General features: G+C 46.6%; 1 protein-coding gene and 1 long non-coding RNA gene across 5 annotated transcripts; both read right to left on the bottom strand.

The window, feature by feature from the left end:
* Window positions 1–4821: 4821 nt before the first annotated feature.
* LOC123148515 (uncharacterized) lies at window positions 4822–9748 on the bottom strand. Of its 4 annotated transcripts, XR_006473946.1 has the most exons (5): window positions 9289–9748; window positions 8829–8983; window positions 8003–8218; window positions 7808–7853; window positions 4822–7735 (listed from the first exon to the last, which is right to left on the bottom strand). It is a non-coding gene; the product is annotated as an uncharacterized lncRNA (long non-coding RNA). The 4 variants fall into 4 exon arrangements; XR_006473947.1 differs by having other exon boundaries at window positions 4822–5312; window positions 5937–8218; XR_006473945.1 differs by having other exon boundaries at window positions 7808–8218.
* Window positions 9749–10077: 329 nt separating this feature from the next.
* Window positions 10078–11348, bottom strand: LOC123152507 (uncharacterized). Its single transcript, XM_044572030.1, has one exon. The coding sequence runs from the start codon at window positions 11276–11278 to the stop codon at window positions 10535–10537; it is 744 nt and encodes a 247-aa protein (XP_044427965.1). The 5' UTR covers window positions 11279–11348; the 3' UTR covers window positions 10078–10534.
* Window positions 11349–15363: the final 4015 nt, after the last annotated feature.

Genomic DNA, 15363 nt, shown 5'->3' with positions numbered 1-15363 from the left:
TCAAATGGGCTGGGTCCAGCAGTGCAGTTATTTTTCTCTTCTTTCGTTTTCTTTTTCTCTTTACATTTTTTGTATCTTTTTTCTCTGTTCTTTGAGTAAAATACACTAATATTTTGTCACATGTATGAACCCTGATTTTTTAATTATGTGAATATTCTTTTTCAAAACATGATCCATTTTTTAAGCTATATGGAGATCTTTTATGTACATCTGTTTTTGTAAAAAAATGTATTAAAACATAAAGAACATTAGTTTTATATGAGTGAAAAAATTCAAAATATAAATTTCCTTACAAATGCATGTATTGTTTTTAGAAAAATACACGTGAAAAATATATGAGCTTTGTTTAGCATTTTCGGAGGTGTCAGAAAATATTTAATGCGTATCAAAAATGTGTTTTCATGTGTTTAAAATGTTCATATATGTTTTGAAAGACATGGTTAGATTTCCTAAAATATTAACATGTTGCAAAAACAGTGTTAATGTATCTCTAAATAATATACATGCATTACTTCTACCAAAACATAAAGAAAATAAAACATAAAATACACAAAAAGGGTAAAGTAACATCAAGGGAAAACAAATAAACAAAAATAAAATAAAACAGAAAAATAAAAATAAAAACTATTATAACAACAAATGGAAATAGGAAAAAGGAAAATGAAAAATGAAAAGAAAGGGCAAGGAAGAAACCCGGCGCTACCAGGCGGACCAACGGCGGAGCGTGCCTAGGCGACCACGGGCTATTGCTCACAAAGAGTGGTATACAGAATTTGCTGCAAATAGATGATTTCTCAGTGAAAGAGCCGGAGCCTGCTCTACCATCCTTCTCCAGGCTCTCAACAAATCCTCCATCTTCTTTCTACTTTGTGTTAATTAGTGAAATCTCTGGGGTTAGGTTGAAATATGTTGTCAAATTAGCAGATGTTTAGATGTTGAAGAAGATGAAGCAAAGACATGTGCTGTAGATTTGCAAATTGCTAATAACATTACTCAGGCACGTATTGTCCTAGAGTCTGATAACTCTGCTCTTGTTGGAGTCATCAGAAGTGAAGTCTCGTCATGATGACTTTTGGGTGAGAAATATTGGAGAGTGTGATTCGGTAGCTCATCACCTAGCTTTGTTGGCTAGAAGCCAGGGCATAGATGAAACCTGGTTAGACCGTATTCCTGATCCTTTTGTATGAGCCTGTTGGTTCTGACAATGTAACCTGTGATGCAATAAAGGAATGAAAGCACTCTGTTCCCTAAAAAAATAATTTGTTGCCACTTGGTTGCTGTTTCACCAGGATGTTTATTTACTACTAGTGGTTGGTGCGCCGCTTGAGAAGAAGTTGAGGCGGTGCCAGGTGGGATGCACTCCTTTCACTTTCTTATTTATACTAAGTATGCTGTTATTGGATCACACTTCTTTTATTTTACCAGAGAATAAATAGAAAGTGGAACAGAAGTTAAAGTTGCAAGCAGCAGATAAAGATGTATTGAAGATTACATTAACATAAACCGGACTTTTCTCCTGCCAGGGCAGTTAGAAACTTGCATACAGATAACAAGTATTGTCTCTTCAAGAAGTATTACATAGTCCGCATTGCATTCCACAGATGCTTTTGACAGTAAGATGACAGAGATAACCAAACATTGCATATGTTCCTAGTAGGAAATTTCCTTGGTGGCCATAATTCACTTAGCAGGATAGCACCTGCACTCTACACGATTTAAAATGAGAGTTATTTGAATATCAAGGCCTTCTTTCATAGCTATGAATTTTAGATTGCATTCAGTTGCACGTAAGTAATTTCATATTTAAAGGCAAAGGTAGATTGTCCTCCTGTAATTTACATAGCACAATTTGACAGCAGGAATGTAAATGCATAGGCTTTCCAAATATGTGAAGCATAGTAGGTTATTACCAAAAACTGCCAGTAAAAGAGCACTAATTCAACTATATCTTTTGTGCTGCGAACCTAAAGCACATGCTCTGCTCAGTAATAGATTCATTAATTAAATAAGGGAGGAGGAAGCAGAGCACATCACACAGGCTTGCATATATACAGAGAGGAATTAGGGGAAGCTCTCCTTGGAGTGTTGGCATTAGCAGTGTTCATTGTCGCTTCACAGGTGCGCCGCTTCCTAAGCCGCGTTGGCCAACTCTCTGTTTTTGTCAGCTTCATGACATGATCAATAGGGTAGCTGGCAGGATCAAGTACTCTACCAGGTCTAGGGCGTAGGTGGTAAGGGAAAGATGGAGGGAGACGTGGCGAGGATCGGGCGCGCCGGCGGCAGGGCGCCGTCGCGGCTAGGAGAAGGGTGGCGGCTAGGGCTGTTGGCGGCTAGGGTTCCGGCTCCTCAGGGAGCCGGGCAATAGGAGATAATATTCTTCTTATTGCTTGCCTTCAAAAAGAGTCTTACAACCTATATTTATATCCTAGATAACTTGTAGAAGAATCAACCTAAGATAACTTGCCTAAGATAACTTGCCTAATCTAAAAATAAAAACTAAGATAACTTGCGGGCCTAAGCCGGCCGGCCATAACACTTCTCCCCGCCTGCACAAACAGCTCGTCCTCGAGCTGTAAGGTGGGGAAGCGCTTGCTTGAACTCTTCGAGGTAATCAACCAGCGTCAAACACCTTCTCGACATCTGGGGCGGCCAGGTCGGCGGCGACGGCGTCCTCCGGAATGTAGTCTGCCACCTCCAGGTAGAAGAGTCGCGGGCAGGCGTGGCCGGGCTTGTAGGGTTCGTCGCAGTTGAAGCACAACCCTTGGCGGCGACGCTCGAGTATCTCAGCTGGGGTGAGCCGGCGGAACGGGCGCCCCGCGGTCGCGGCGAGGGGTGCCGCAGAAGCCTGCACAGGCCGACCCTGCGCGGAATCCGGTCCGGGTAGCGACCCAGCAGTCTGGGACGGTGATTCCTGCTGGATGGCCACCGCGCGGCGCTCGAATGCGCGGGCGTAATACATGGCCGACTGGAGATCCTGGGGTCCCCGAAGCTCCACGTCCACGCGGATATGGTCCGGTAGACCGCCCACAAATAACTCGGCGCACTGAGTTGCGGAGACGCCCGGCGCGTGGCACGCCAGGGCCTGGAAGCGGTCGGCGTAGTCCTGCACCGTGGATGTGAAGGGTAAGCGGCCGAGGGCCGCCAGTCGGCTCCCGCGGATAGGAGGCCCGAACCGGAGGAGACAGAGTTCCCGGAAGCGCTCCCATGGTGGCATGCCACCCTCGTCCTGCTCGAGGGCGTAGTACCAGGTCTGCGCTGCGCCTCGAAGATGATAGGACGCGAGCCAGGTGCGATCCGAAGCGAGCGTCCGCTGCCCTCGAAAGAACTGCTCGCACTGGTTGAGCCAGTTGAGGGGGTCCTCCGTGCCCTCGTAGGTGGCGAAGTCCAGTTTGGCGAAGCGAGGGGGTGTCGGCCCGCCGTGCCCGGGGGCGGCCGTAGTTGCCGCCGGCGCGTATGCTGGGTCGGGAAGCGCCGGGGCGTAGTTCGCCGAGCTGGAGGGGTGATCAAACCGCAGGGAGGGCGTCGGGTGTTCCGGCGCCGTGGAGTAGACCGGCCCCGAAGACGAGCCGGTCGCCCAAGTGGGGATCGGCGATGGTGACGGTGGAAACTGCACCTGGTGCAGGGGCCGACCCGTAGCCCTAGGCGCGGGTGGTGGTACTGTCGATGGCGGCGGCGCCTGCGGCGTGGGGGCCGGCGGTGACGCCGGAAGAAGCTGTTGGGTCTGGCCCTGCTCCGAGGCGCCGGTGCCCAGGTTAGGGCTGGGCGGGGCCGGTGGAGGACCCTGCTCCGAGGCCGCTGAAAGGTAGGGCGCGACGGAGGACAGCGCGGCCGGCGCGGTCCAGGTGGGCCACTGCGGCCCCGTGGTGGCGAGAAGTGGCGGGGCTGCCGGCGCGATCTGCGGCGGCCACTGCGCCCAAGGCGGCCGTGCGGCCGCTGGGGCGGGGAGCGCCGGGTAGCCTCCGGTGACGGCCCCCGGTGCCGAGTACCACGAAAGCGCTTGCTGACCCGCGGCCATGGCTGGATGGAGTCCGGTGATGGCCCCCGATGCCGAGTACCACGGAAGCGCCTGCTGACCCGCGGCCATGGCTGGATGGAGTGGTGGGGGCGGCCCGTACGGACCTGCCAGGTAGAGGCGGATCCCTTGAACCGCGGTGACGAGGTCGTTGAGGACGCCCGCCATGGCCTCCGGCGTGAACTGTTGCGGCTGCGGGGAAGGTGATGGCGGCGACGAGTGTTGGACGGGGGCCTGTGGCTGCCCTTGGCCCGGCGTGGTGCCGGGTGCCGTTAGGACCGGCGCTGAGAGCGACGCAGTGGTGCCCGCCGAGAGCGAGGCCGTGATGCCCGGCGCAGAGGCGGCGGTGGTGGAGGAGTTGGCGGGCAGCGGTGGTGGTGGCGGTGGAATTGGCGGAGACATGGTCGAAACCCGGTTACCTGATACCAAATTGGCAGGATCAAGTACTCTACCAGGTCTAGGGCGTAGGTGGTAAGGGAAGGATGGAGGGAGACGTGGCGAGGATCGGGCGCGCCGGCGGCAGGGCGCCGTCGCGGCTAGGAGAAGGGCGGCGGCTAGGGCTGTTGGCGGCTAGGGTTCCGGCTCCTCAGGGAGCCGGGCAATAGGAGATAATATTCTTCTTATTGCTTGCTTTCAAAAAGAGTCTTACAACCTATATTTATATCCTAGATAACTTGTAGAAGAATCAACCTAAGATAACTTGCCTAAGATAACTTGCCTAATCTGAAAATAAAAACTAAGATAACTTGCGGGCCTAAGCCGGCCGGCCATAACAGTAGCTTAGAAACTGAACTCATTAGTACACTACATTTGTGAACAGGCTATGAACAACCCGGTTATGAACAACACATCAAGTGTAAGATCTGATTAAAGAACTACATGCAATCCAGATCACACTTCATTCAAAAAGTCATTCAACAAAGAGCAGGCGGTATCCTGTGCAATCCAGATCATACTTGATTCAAAAAGTCACTCAACATTGTTTGCTCAACAAAAATTCTACATAGGGAACACCATACACTTCAAAGAGGATTCTCCACCTTTACTTAACAGGGTGGGGCACTTCATGGTGGACGGAGACGACGGCTTGGTGTGCCACCCGCCATCGGGGAGCGTGGCATGGACGCGTGCGCGCCTGTGATGCCGGTTTCCAGCTTCGCCTCGTGTTGGGTTCAAGGTGGCGAGCTCTGCCTGCACGCGTCGCCATCAGCTAATTCATGTCCCGCCGTAAGCAGGCCTATGCGCCATGGCCAGCGGCCTCATCTGATCCGTCATTCAAATCATGCAGTTTCTGAATAAGCTGGAGGACAATTGTAATAAATTATTTGATGGAAGCTTTGATTGAAAAACTAACAAAATGGTTATCTCTCTACGTTGTTGGAGGTTTCATAATTTGAGGAAAATACTACTATGAAGAAGAGTTAATTCTTTAATCAACCAATTCTGTAGAGCAATGTATTTATCAAGGAATGGAAAATATTCAAGCTTCATGGTGACATCAACAAAGAGTTGAAAACAAAGACATCCGAGAACATGAAGGCTCTCAAATTAGACAATCAAGCAAATGCTAAATTCTTACTACCTCTATGCCAAAATGTAAGACGTTTTTTTAGTTCAATTTGAACTGCAAAAACATCTTATATTTTGATATAGAGGTGTACTTTTGAAGTCATAAATTTAATTTCATTCCAAGAAAAGGCTTCGTTATAAACATGTTTAACTCTGATCTACACAGAACAATCTTCAAATAATTTACCATCACTATCTATCATATAATAATTCATAAACCATTAATCCTATATTAGTATTTCATACACTAAGCCAAACACCAGTACAAGATCTGTACAAACTACATTTAATTCAAAAACCATCCAACAATAATTGCAAAAAAGAAAGTCATGTGCAGGTAGTGAGACAAACTGACACGTTGGACAACTCCCAATGATGTATACACCCTTTAAAACCATGTCCAACTCCCCCAGTAAAAAGTGTGCAATCATCATGATGGACTTCGAATGACCGTAGAGCCCCAGGGTGTGCACGAGCTGAGTCAAGGACTAAAGCTTCGATCTTCCATGGAAGTTCATCCTTCGAACCGCCACTACCCCAACTACTGTCAGGAGTAGGGAACCAAAACCATGGCCGACTTCCAGAGGATGCTTGCTAAATAAGACAAAAATGAGTCTTTAAATGAGGGAACAAGGACAAAATTGTAACAGCCTACTGGTTAGTACCAGAAACAATATCAAAACCAGTTCAACCCCATTTATTATAGTTATACAAAACCACTTCGCCAGTTTGCTATCAAATGCCCAAAATGTTTGCAGGGAGCTAGTCAGAGGTAGGCCTGATGCATGGGGTGGATAACAAAAAGGAAGGGATGTCACCTATTAGGGTGAAAGGGATTCACAGAAAAACGTCGCCAACCAAAACTATTTTAGCTCCGCCTACCCTTGAAAGTAAATTGGCAATTTCATATTCTTTTGCAACTGGATATTCTTATCTGATCACATATTTCGGCATACACATAGAAAGCCAAAATCATAGAATAAAGCTAGTATGATGCAACTGAGATGCTATAGTTAAATGTGATTAATTAGTTCAGCAAGAAGGCATACCTGATGAATTGGAGGATACATGGGAGCCAAAAACACATGGCAGTACAATTATCTAATGCATCTGGAAAGAATTGAGAAGCTTCAGGTCGAACGTGCAGCTGTTTTTACCTGGACAAATACTCCCTCCATCCCAAAATTCTTGTCTTAGATTTGTCTAAATACGGATGTATCTAGTTACGTTTTAGTGTTAGATACATCCGTATCTAGACAAATCTAAGACAAGAATTTTGGGACGGAGGGAGTACAAGATAAACTAAGCCTGCTGCATACAAGGAGACCATGAATAATATTGGCTTATGCTCTGCTTAGTTGTTCCTCATAGAGGATCCCCTTTATATAGAGGCCTAACAATCCAAAGGATGCAATAGTCGTAGATCTTTTCTTTGATTAGCTTAAGGCCCGAGCTAAAAGATATCTTACTTGTTTCTCAAAAAAATTGTCCTAATTTCAAGATGTCAACTGCTCCCTCCATTCCTAAATACAAGACCTTTTAGAGATTCCAATATGGACTACATACGGATGTGCGGCGGAGGAAAAATGGTGATAGATATGATAGAGGTCAGAGGGTGCGCAAGCACGCCTCCTAGGCGCCCTGGGCTGGAGGGTACCTAGGGGCTAGGGACTCCCTCTGTCCCTATCCTCTTGCTATAGTGCTCCTTTGGCCTCCTAACATCCTATGATTTTTTTCATATTTTTTTGGCAATATATTTCAATAAAGATGTGGTTGCATGGCGGAGTACATAATTGTGACATTACAACGATCTTATCACATAGGTGGTCATGTACTTCTGCACATGACATTCGATAAATAGTAGCAATACCAATTCAAAAGACATGATTTCTGTATAGAGACTTGAAACTGGTACTTAAAAATAAAAATAAGAGACAACAATAAATCTAGAACATATACGAGCCAGTACTATTAGTATTGTAAGCATAATTATCATGTGTGAGCTGGCAGTCCAACAATGAGGCACCTACGCATATGCAGTTACCTGTCCAGTAGCAGAAACTCCATTGTTGGTTCTTCCACACCCAGAATATCATTAATCTTTCCTACTTCTATCGAGTAGTTTGCTCTTTCAAGTGCTTTGAATATCCCAGACTGAGAGGACCAAGACAGAAGCCTTTAAGAAAATCTTTTAGATGCCTTTGGAAAAAGCAAAGAAAGAATTACCTCGACTGTTGGCTCTGTGTGGGCTTCTCAAGCAAAGCCATATACCCTGACAAGAACAACCATAGTTGAAGAAAAACATGAAGGGGCTAATTAGCAGAACCAGAAGGATTACAAACAAAAATAACAAAGAACAGAGAACAGATGCAGGTGTTAGTGGAATTTCATGTAATAGTAAAAAATACAGTGTGCCTCCACCTTAAGTCATGTTGCCACATGATAGGCTCTGCTAGTTTCTTGCTGGAGCAGCCACCCACCGGCCGCTGGCAACCTCACCTTCCTGTGTTGATGCTACCTGCTAGGCTTGCTACCGTGCAAGGGCAAGCAGCAGGAGGTGCTACAAGAGAATCTGGAGGGCACACAGATGTGCTTTCTGTTGTACAAGGAAGCCTCGCCCAGGAGGTTTGCCTGATGCTGCAGCATAGCACAAGCAGCAAGGAGAAAGAGAAGGATCAGGACACGAAGGAATAGAAAGAGAGAAACGAAGAGGACTACCGGATTGGATCTGGACATATCAACTGATTTCGAATCTCTGTTCTACAACATAAGGATAACCTCTTTGACAGTCCCTAGTTCCTAAATATGCAGTTTGCTGATCTAAGTAGGTGCATTGAATTGCTTCCGATGACTGAATCATTGGACAAGATTAGTGTTCTGAAAACTGGTATTAATCTGTACATAATTTCGAGATGACACCAAAATCAGTTTTGCTAAGCTTGTTGATATCTTTCCAAAGGGACTGAGTTTGCTCAATTCAAATAAATGGTTGTTGAGAACTTGAGATATCACCAAAATAGTATTGATGTACCAGTATTGTCAGTTTGACCAGATTTTGTGAGTATATACTGACGAGCCTAATGTTCATGATGATAGCAATTACTTGCAGCTTATCAAAAAAGAGATCAAAACAAGAATAGAACTTGGATGTCCCTCCCATCCAAAACACCTGCTGCAAAGGGACAACCCTTGTAATCGATCTTATCTCGTACTGCCCCGATTCGTGAACACCACCCCCGCTAGTTACCTTGACGGATGTGTAGGTCCATCCCGCCCCCAACCAATGTTGAGGAAGAACTATGGGATGAATTATGGGTTTCGCGAACAGCAAAGGGTCCAACCATAATCGGCAAAGAGACACGTCACTGGGTGATGACATCCACTCCCATGCATTGTTGGCATCTGGGCAACCACCACAAGCAGGACAACTTGTATCAGATATAATTGCAGCCATCAGCACACAAGAAAATACTATGAGCAAGGAAAGAAGATGCTTAGCTGGGACACATCAAGAAAACAAAAAAAGCACATTTATTAATTCATCTAGGTAATACAAAATGTATACGTTCAACATATCTATTAATCCATCCAGCTAGCACTGCATATAGACATTCAAAACCAACGACATAGCAAGGGCCAGAACACAAAAACAGTTCCATGAATATGTACCAGAGAAGGGAGATGACAAGGAGGAGCATGGCACGTACCTGATCACTGTCAATCATGGATGACATAGGAGCTGAAGTACCAGTGCCTTATCGCCAAGCGGGTCGAGGCCGGCGCTAGAGGAGTCAGGATGGGGAGGGCGGCGACGGCGGCAACCCTAGCCACGGCGAGAAGACAGAGGATCCCAACTGCCAAGAGGCCGGAGAAGAAGAAAAGGTCCTCGTCCCGAGCGCTCGCTTGCCGATCCACGGCACCTCGCTCACAGCGAATCCCCTCCGTGCAGCCTCCCGGACGAGCAGCGAGACGGAGACCTGCGAGCGGAGGCCCTCGCCGTTGCCGCAGACGTGGTCGAGGTTGAATCCCCTCCGCGCGCCCGCCTTCTCTGTTGGCCAGCGCTGGACGAGAAGGGATGGCGCCGGCGGAACCCTAGCCGGTCGGGATGGGAAAGAGAGGAAGTTGCGTGGGAATAAAAAAAACTGCTCGTGGCTCTCTCTCTCTTTCGTCCCCATTCACCGATGTTTTCTTCCCTCCTCTCTCGCACAAGCTCTCTCGTCATTGGCTGGCATGCACAGTGCGTTTGGGATGACGTGGCACGCGCGAGGATGCGCCATTGTGGCGACTCTTATTGGGTTTTATGGTTACTTCGTCAGGGATTCAGATTGTGCTTTTTGCTTTCAGAAGGAGCGTGCTAGACGGTAAATTGGCAATGCTTTCACATGAAGTACTTTTCGTGATGCCAACAGAGAAATGCTACAGACTTTCAGGTTGATTTGTTCAATCAGCTGAGCCGGACGGCCACTCACAAGTCACAATGTTCCGGTGATGGCTTCAGAACCGACAACTCTCATTGGATTACAGAGACATTTCATCAAATTACATGCTGATATGATATCGTGCCGCGTCTTAACAATCTACGCTTCTTTTACGAAGTAGATCTTCGCACCACAACTCGATTGCAAGTAATAATCAATAAATTAAACTGTAAACGGAAGGAGATGGAGTTGAACTCTGTACAGAACCACAAATTAGCCCGACTCTATGTGGCTGCGGCTATTTACACAGTACTGCTATCAGCATTGTTTGCCTGTATGGCTGTACAAGTAATTTTCTTCTTCGGGAATGCTGTATAAGAACTGCATATGTTGATATGTACGTTCCTGTCGCTACGACGAATGAACCTATAATGAATAGAATAGCAGAGTATACGCCATTGGCGGGCTAAGCAGAGCAGAGCAGAGCAGGGTGGAGCAAAGGAGGGCGAAGCAGAGCCAGAGGAGGAGCGGCGTGCTACGGCGACCTGGAGCGGCAGCTTTCGTGGTCGATGGGCATGACGCTGCCGGGCGGGTAGCTGAAGCTGAGGGGGCAGTTGAGGCGCGTCCAGAAGGCGACCTTGAGGAAGATGCCCATCCTCCACCGGGTGCGCGCCTTGCCGGAGAGGGTGATGGGCACCACCCGGGACCTGAGCGCCTCCTCCATGGCCCGCATCCCGGCGAGGTCCAGCTTGGCCCCGCGCGAGCTCCCGCTGTACGGCAGCGTGATGGAGCTCTCCCGGGCGACGCTGAAGGTCTCGGCCCGCAGCTGCAGCAGGGTGGTGCCGTGGAACCTGACGTCGATGTTGAAGCTGGAGAAGGAGGCGTTGACCTTGGAGTTGGTGTTCCTGGCCAGCACGTCCGCCCTCACCTGGATGTCGCGGATGACGCCGTCGGCGGGGCTGTAGTCGAGCTGCTGGAGGTACGCGTTGGTCACCACCATGTAGGGCATGTGGGGCTTGTAGATGAGGTAGACGGCGAACACCGCGGCGCCCACCACGATGATGCCGATGGCCAGCAGCGTGCACAGGATCACCGCCATCCACACCAACGGGGAGCTCCGCTGCCTGTCCTCGTCCGGGTACCGCTGCCTGTCCTCGTCCGGGTACCGCCGCCTGTGCCTCCCGTGGCGGTGGTGATGGCCCGCGCCCGCCTCAGCCGCCCTCTCGCTCTCGTGGTGGTGGCGGCGGTCGGCCTCCATCCTGCTGTCTCCGGCCCTCATCTCATGCCGCGCGCGGGCGCTTCGATCGAGCTGGGCTGGGTTGATATCGGCCGGAGGGATGGAGTGCGCATTAAGGAAGGAAACGGGAGCTGGATGGAGCGGTGCATGTCCATGGATAATTTGTTAAGCTTGGATGAGAGGGAGGGTTTTGGAATCTTCTTTGCTCTCTCTCACCGTCACGCCTCCTTTTTGAGTTCTGCATGCTCAACAGCTCAAGGCACTCCTATGCGTTGCTTTGCTTCTTGCCTTGCTTTACAACTGAATGAACTCTACTCTAGTCTGGTCTACTAGCTAGCTAGATAGTCATCTGGTGGCCCTCTCAACTAGTCATCACTATTTAAATTTCAAATCTCCGGCCATAATTAGGTTAGTTACAGCCATGGGCCACCAAGTTTGAAATGCATTCCAGACAACTCCATTCCACAAAAACCGCATTTGCATTTCAGATTACAACATTTCCTTCCACACAAAACCCACTAAGTGAGCCAGAAACATGAGCCGGCTCACTTGGAGATTTACACAGGTGCGGCCAACCGGTTTTGGGAACCTTCTATAAGGTTCCTTGAACCGGGTTTTTTCTCTATGTTGTTTCCTTTTCGGTTTTCTGGATTACTATTTTATTTTATTTTTGGTTTTCCCCTTTTCCTTTTTTTTTCGTTTTTTTCTGTTTGTTCTATTTTCTTTTTCTTTCCTTTCCTTTCCCTTTTTCATTTTTTCAAGTTTATTTCCATCTCAAAACAGTTCTGAAATTTAAAAAATTATTGCATTTTTAAAAAGGTGTTCAAAATTTCAAAAACTATTCCTGTTTTCAAAGGGGTTGGTTCACTTTTGGTCATTCTACCTTTGCTTTGCTCTTCTTTTTAGGACACATTTGGAATTTTGTTTGTAGATTTAAGAAAAGATTAGAATTCAAAATTTGTTCACAAACTTAAAAATTGTTCTGGTTTTCAAATATTGTGCACAAATTAAAAAATTGTTCATGTCATTAATTATACCTGTTTGTAAATTCAAAAATATTTGGGGAATTTCAAAATATGTTGCATTTTCCAAAAGAAAATCAATATTTCAAAAAAACATTAAGTTTTAATTTTCGAATTATGTTTATAAATTTCAAAAATAGTTCACATTTTTCAATCGGTTTGGACGCACTTTTTCCGGCAAACCCGAGACAAACTCGGTTCTCTTTATCAGAGTCCGGACAGCAGTCTCCGACACCTCCGACCCACCCTAAACCCCTACCAGACCCCAGGCCATCATCCTCCCATTTTCTCTCCTTCCCTTTTTCCTCTCTTGCCTTTGTGGAAAGTGCGGCGTGATTTGATACATGAAAATATTCACCAAAGTCCATTTGTGCTACCCCTTGAGCATCCGTTAGTTTTCCCTTGAAGAGGAAAGGGTGATGCAGCAAAGTAGCGTAAGTATTTCCCTCAGTTTTGAGAACCAAGGTATCAATCCAGTAGGAGACAACACACATGTCATTAATTTAAAAAAAAATTCATTTCATGAGAGTTGTAATATATGCTTTGATAGTGTGATTAAAGCATATGGTTTTATATAGACTTTTGGAGAAGCCTGTATTTAGAAGAATGTGAGTGGGAGCTTTGTAGCATTTCTGATATTATATGCGGATGACATATTGTTGATCGGAAATGATATTGAATTTCTGAATAGCAATAAAGGATACTTGAATTAGAATTTTTCAATGAAAGACATCGGTGAAGCTGCTTATATATTAGGCATCAAAATCTATAGAGATAGGTTAAGACGCTTAATTGGACTTTCACAAGCACATACCTTGATAAAGTTTTGAAGAAGTTCAAAATGGGCCAGTCAAAGAAAGGGTTCTTGCATGTGTTACAAGGTGTGAAGTTGAGTCAGACTCAATGCCCGACCACTGCAGAAGATAGAGAGAAAATGAAAGTCATTCTCTATGCCTCAGCCATAGGTTCTATCATGTATGTGTAAGTGCATCTAGTGCCACCCCTAGTTGGTTTTGGAGTATTGACGACAAACCTGGTTGAGGGACTAATGTGTTTGTGAGAATTGCAAGATAACACAAGTAGAAGTCCCTCATTGATTCAGTTTTCCTACCAGAGATGACCCCTAAAAATGTATGAAGACAATGAAGTCAAAGGTGATATGTGAAGACATTCACATTGAAGACTGTGACAAGAGAAGACATTGCGTGAAGACTATGGAGCGCGAAGACTTAGTTGTTTCGTCGTTCTTTTTCTTCTTTGTTGAGTCATAGGAACCACTGTACTGTTAAGTGGGGTCCAAGTGAACCAATCAGAATGACTGAAGTGATGCTTAACCAAAATCCTATGTCTTCGAGCGAAGACAATGAGAGCATATCTTATCCAGAGCTGGATAAGTCGGCTTTGCTTGTAGCTCAAGTAAAGTTGTCGTGTGTGTTTGAAATCTGACCGTTGGAACACGTGTCAGTTCCTTAGTAACCCAGGGTCATTTCGGACAAATCAGGTCGGGTTGCCTAGTGGCTATAAATAGCCCACCCCCTACACCATAAATTGGTTGGCTGCTCAGAGTTAGTGTACGGCTTTTGTCGTTTGAGAGCAACCCACCTCGAAGCCTTTGAGAGAGAATTCCTTGTGAGGACAAAGCCCTAAACACCCAGAGCCAAAGAGTGTTAGGCATCACTGAAGTCTTCCTGTCTGTGTGATCTGAAGACTTATTACACTTGAGGACTGTGAATCCTCCAGCCAGTTAGGCGTCGCGTTCTAAGCATCCAATAGTCATTGTGGATCGCAGGTGAACGAAGTCTGTGAAGGTTTGGAAGTCTACCTTGAAGACTTACCAGAGTGATTGGGCGAGGACTGGGTGTCCTTAGCTCAAGGGGAATAAGGTGAAGATGCGGTCTTCTGAGTTAAATCTCAGCCTCCCTAACCAGACGTACAGTTGTCACAGCAACTGGAACTGGTCCAACAAATCATTGTCTTTAACGAGCCACCGATTCTATCCTTCCCATCTCTTTATTTGTAGATTGGTCCTTGTGAAGTCATTGCCTGTTTGCACTATCTATTTGTCTTCACTGTGTGACTGCTTGTTCTGATTGGCTTCATACTATCTTCCATCTTGATCTATACTGCCTAGCTGCTATTAGTCTTTGTGCTTTCATTTTATTGAATACTTGACTATGGCTTGCTTAGTGTAGTCTACCTTCCGCTGCATGGTTATAGGTTTATTTCTATCGTTTGTCTTCGAAACTTCCATGTTTTGAAGACTTTCATAAAAATCGCCTATTCACCCCCCCTCTAGTCGATCACTAGCACTTTCAATTGATATCAGAGCAAGGTACTCCCTTATTCTGTGGGATTCGGTTTACCCACCTGGAGTTTTAGCTATGTCGACTGCAGGGATAATCAAAGTCTCCGCTGCGTGCCCAGTCTTCGATGGAACTGAATATCCCTACTGGAAGAATAAGATGTGCATGCATCTGGAAGCCATTGATGTCGACCTCTGGTATGTCGTCAAGAATGGCGTCCCCAAGGCTGGTGAAGGTGTCACTGCTGCTGATGTCAAGAAATTCATTCAATTGGATTCCACTGCCAAGAACATCATCTCTGGTCATCTGACCAAAGGACAGTATGGCCGTGTGAGTGCTCTGGAAACATCCAAGCTAGTCTGGGACTGGCTCTCCAAGGTCAACGAAGGCGTCTCAACCCAGAGAGATCAAAGAATCAATGTCCTTCGCAACCTCTTCAACCGCTTCAAGAGAAACGACAATGAGAATGTTCAGCTCACGTTTGATCGACTCACTGACATCACAAATGAGCTTCAAGCCCTCGGCGCTACTGATATCACCAAGCATGAAGTCGTCAAGACACTCCTGAGATCACTTGACAGCTTGTTTGACACCCTAACCCTGATGATACAAGAACGCCCTGACTTCAAGACACTTGATCTGTCTGACATACTTGAAAGGCTCAACACACATGAGTTTCAGCTTTCTGAGAAAAGAGACATCTACGGTCCCAACTATGGGCGAACTCGTGCTTTGAAGGCAAAGGTTGTTTCCTCATCTGAAGAAGAATCTGATTGCAGTTCTGATGATCCTGAAGACATTG

This window comes from Triticum aestivum, chromosome 7A (assembly GCF_018294505.1).
Source record: "Triticum aestivum cultivar Chinese Spring chromosome 7A, IWGSC CS RefSeq v2.1, whole genome shotgun sequence".
NCBI lineage: Eukaryota > Viridiplantae > Streptophyta > Magnoliopsida > Poales > Poaceae > Triticum > Triticum aestivum.
The sequence above is the reverse complement of the archived record's forward strand: the minus strand, read 5'-3'. Positions and strand labels throughout refer to the sequence as shown.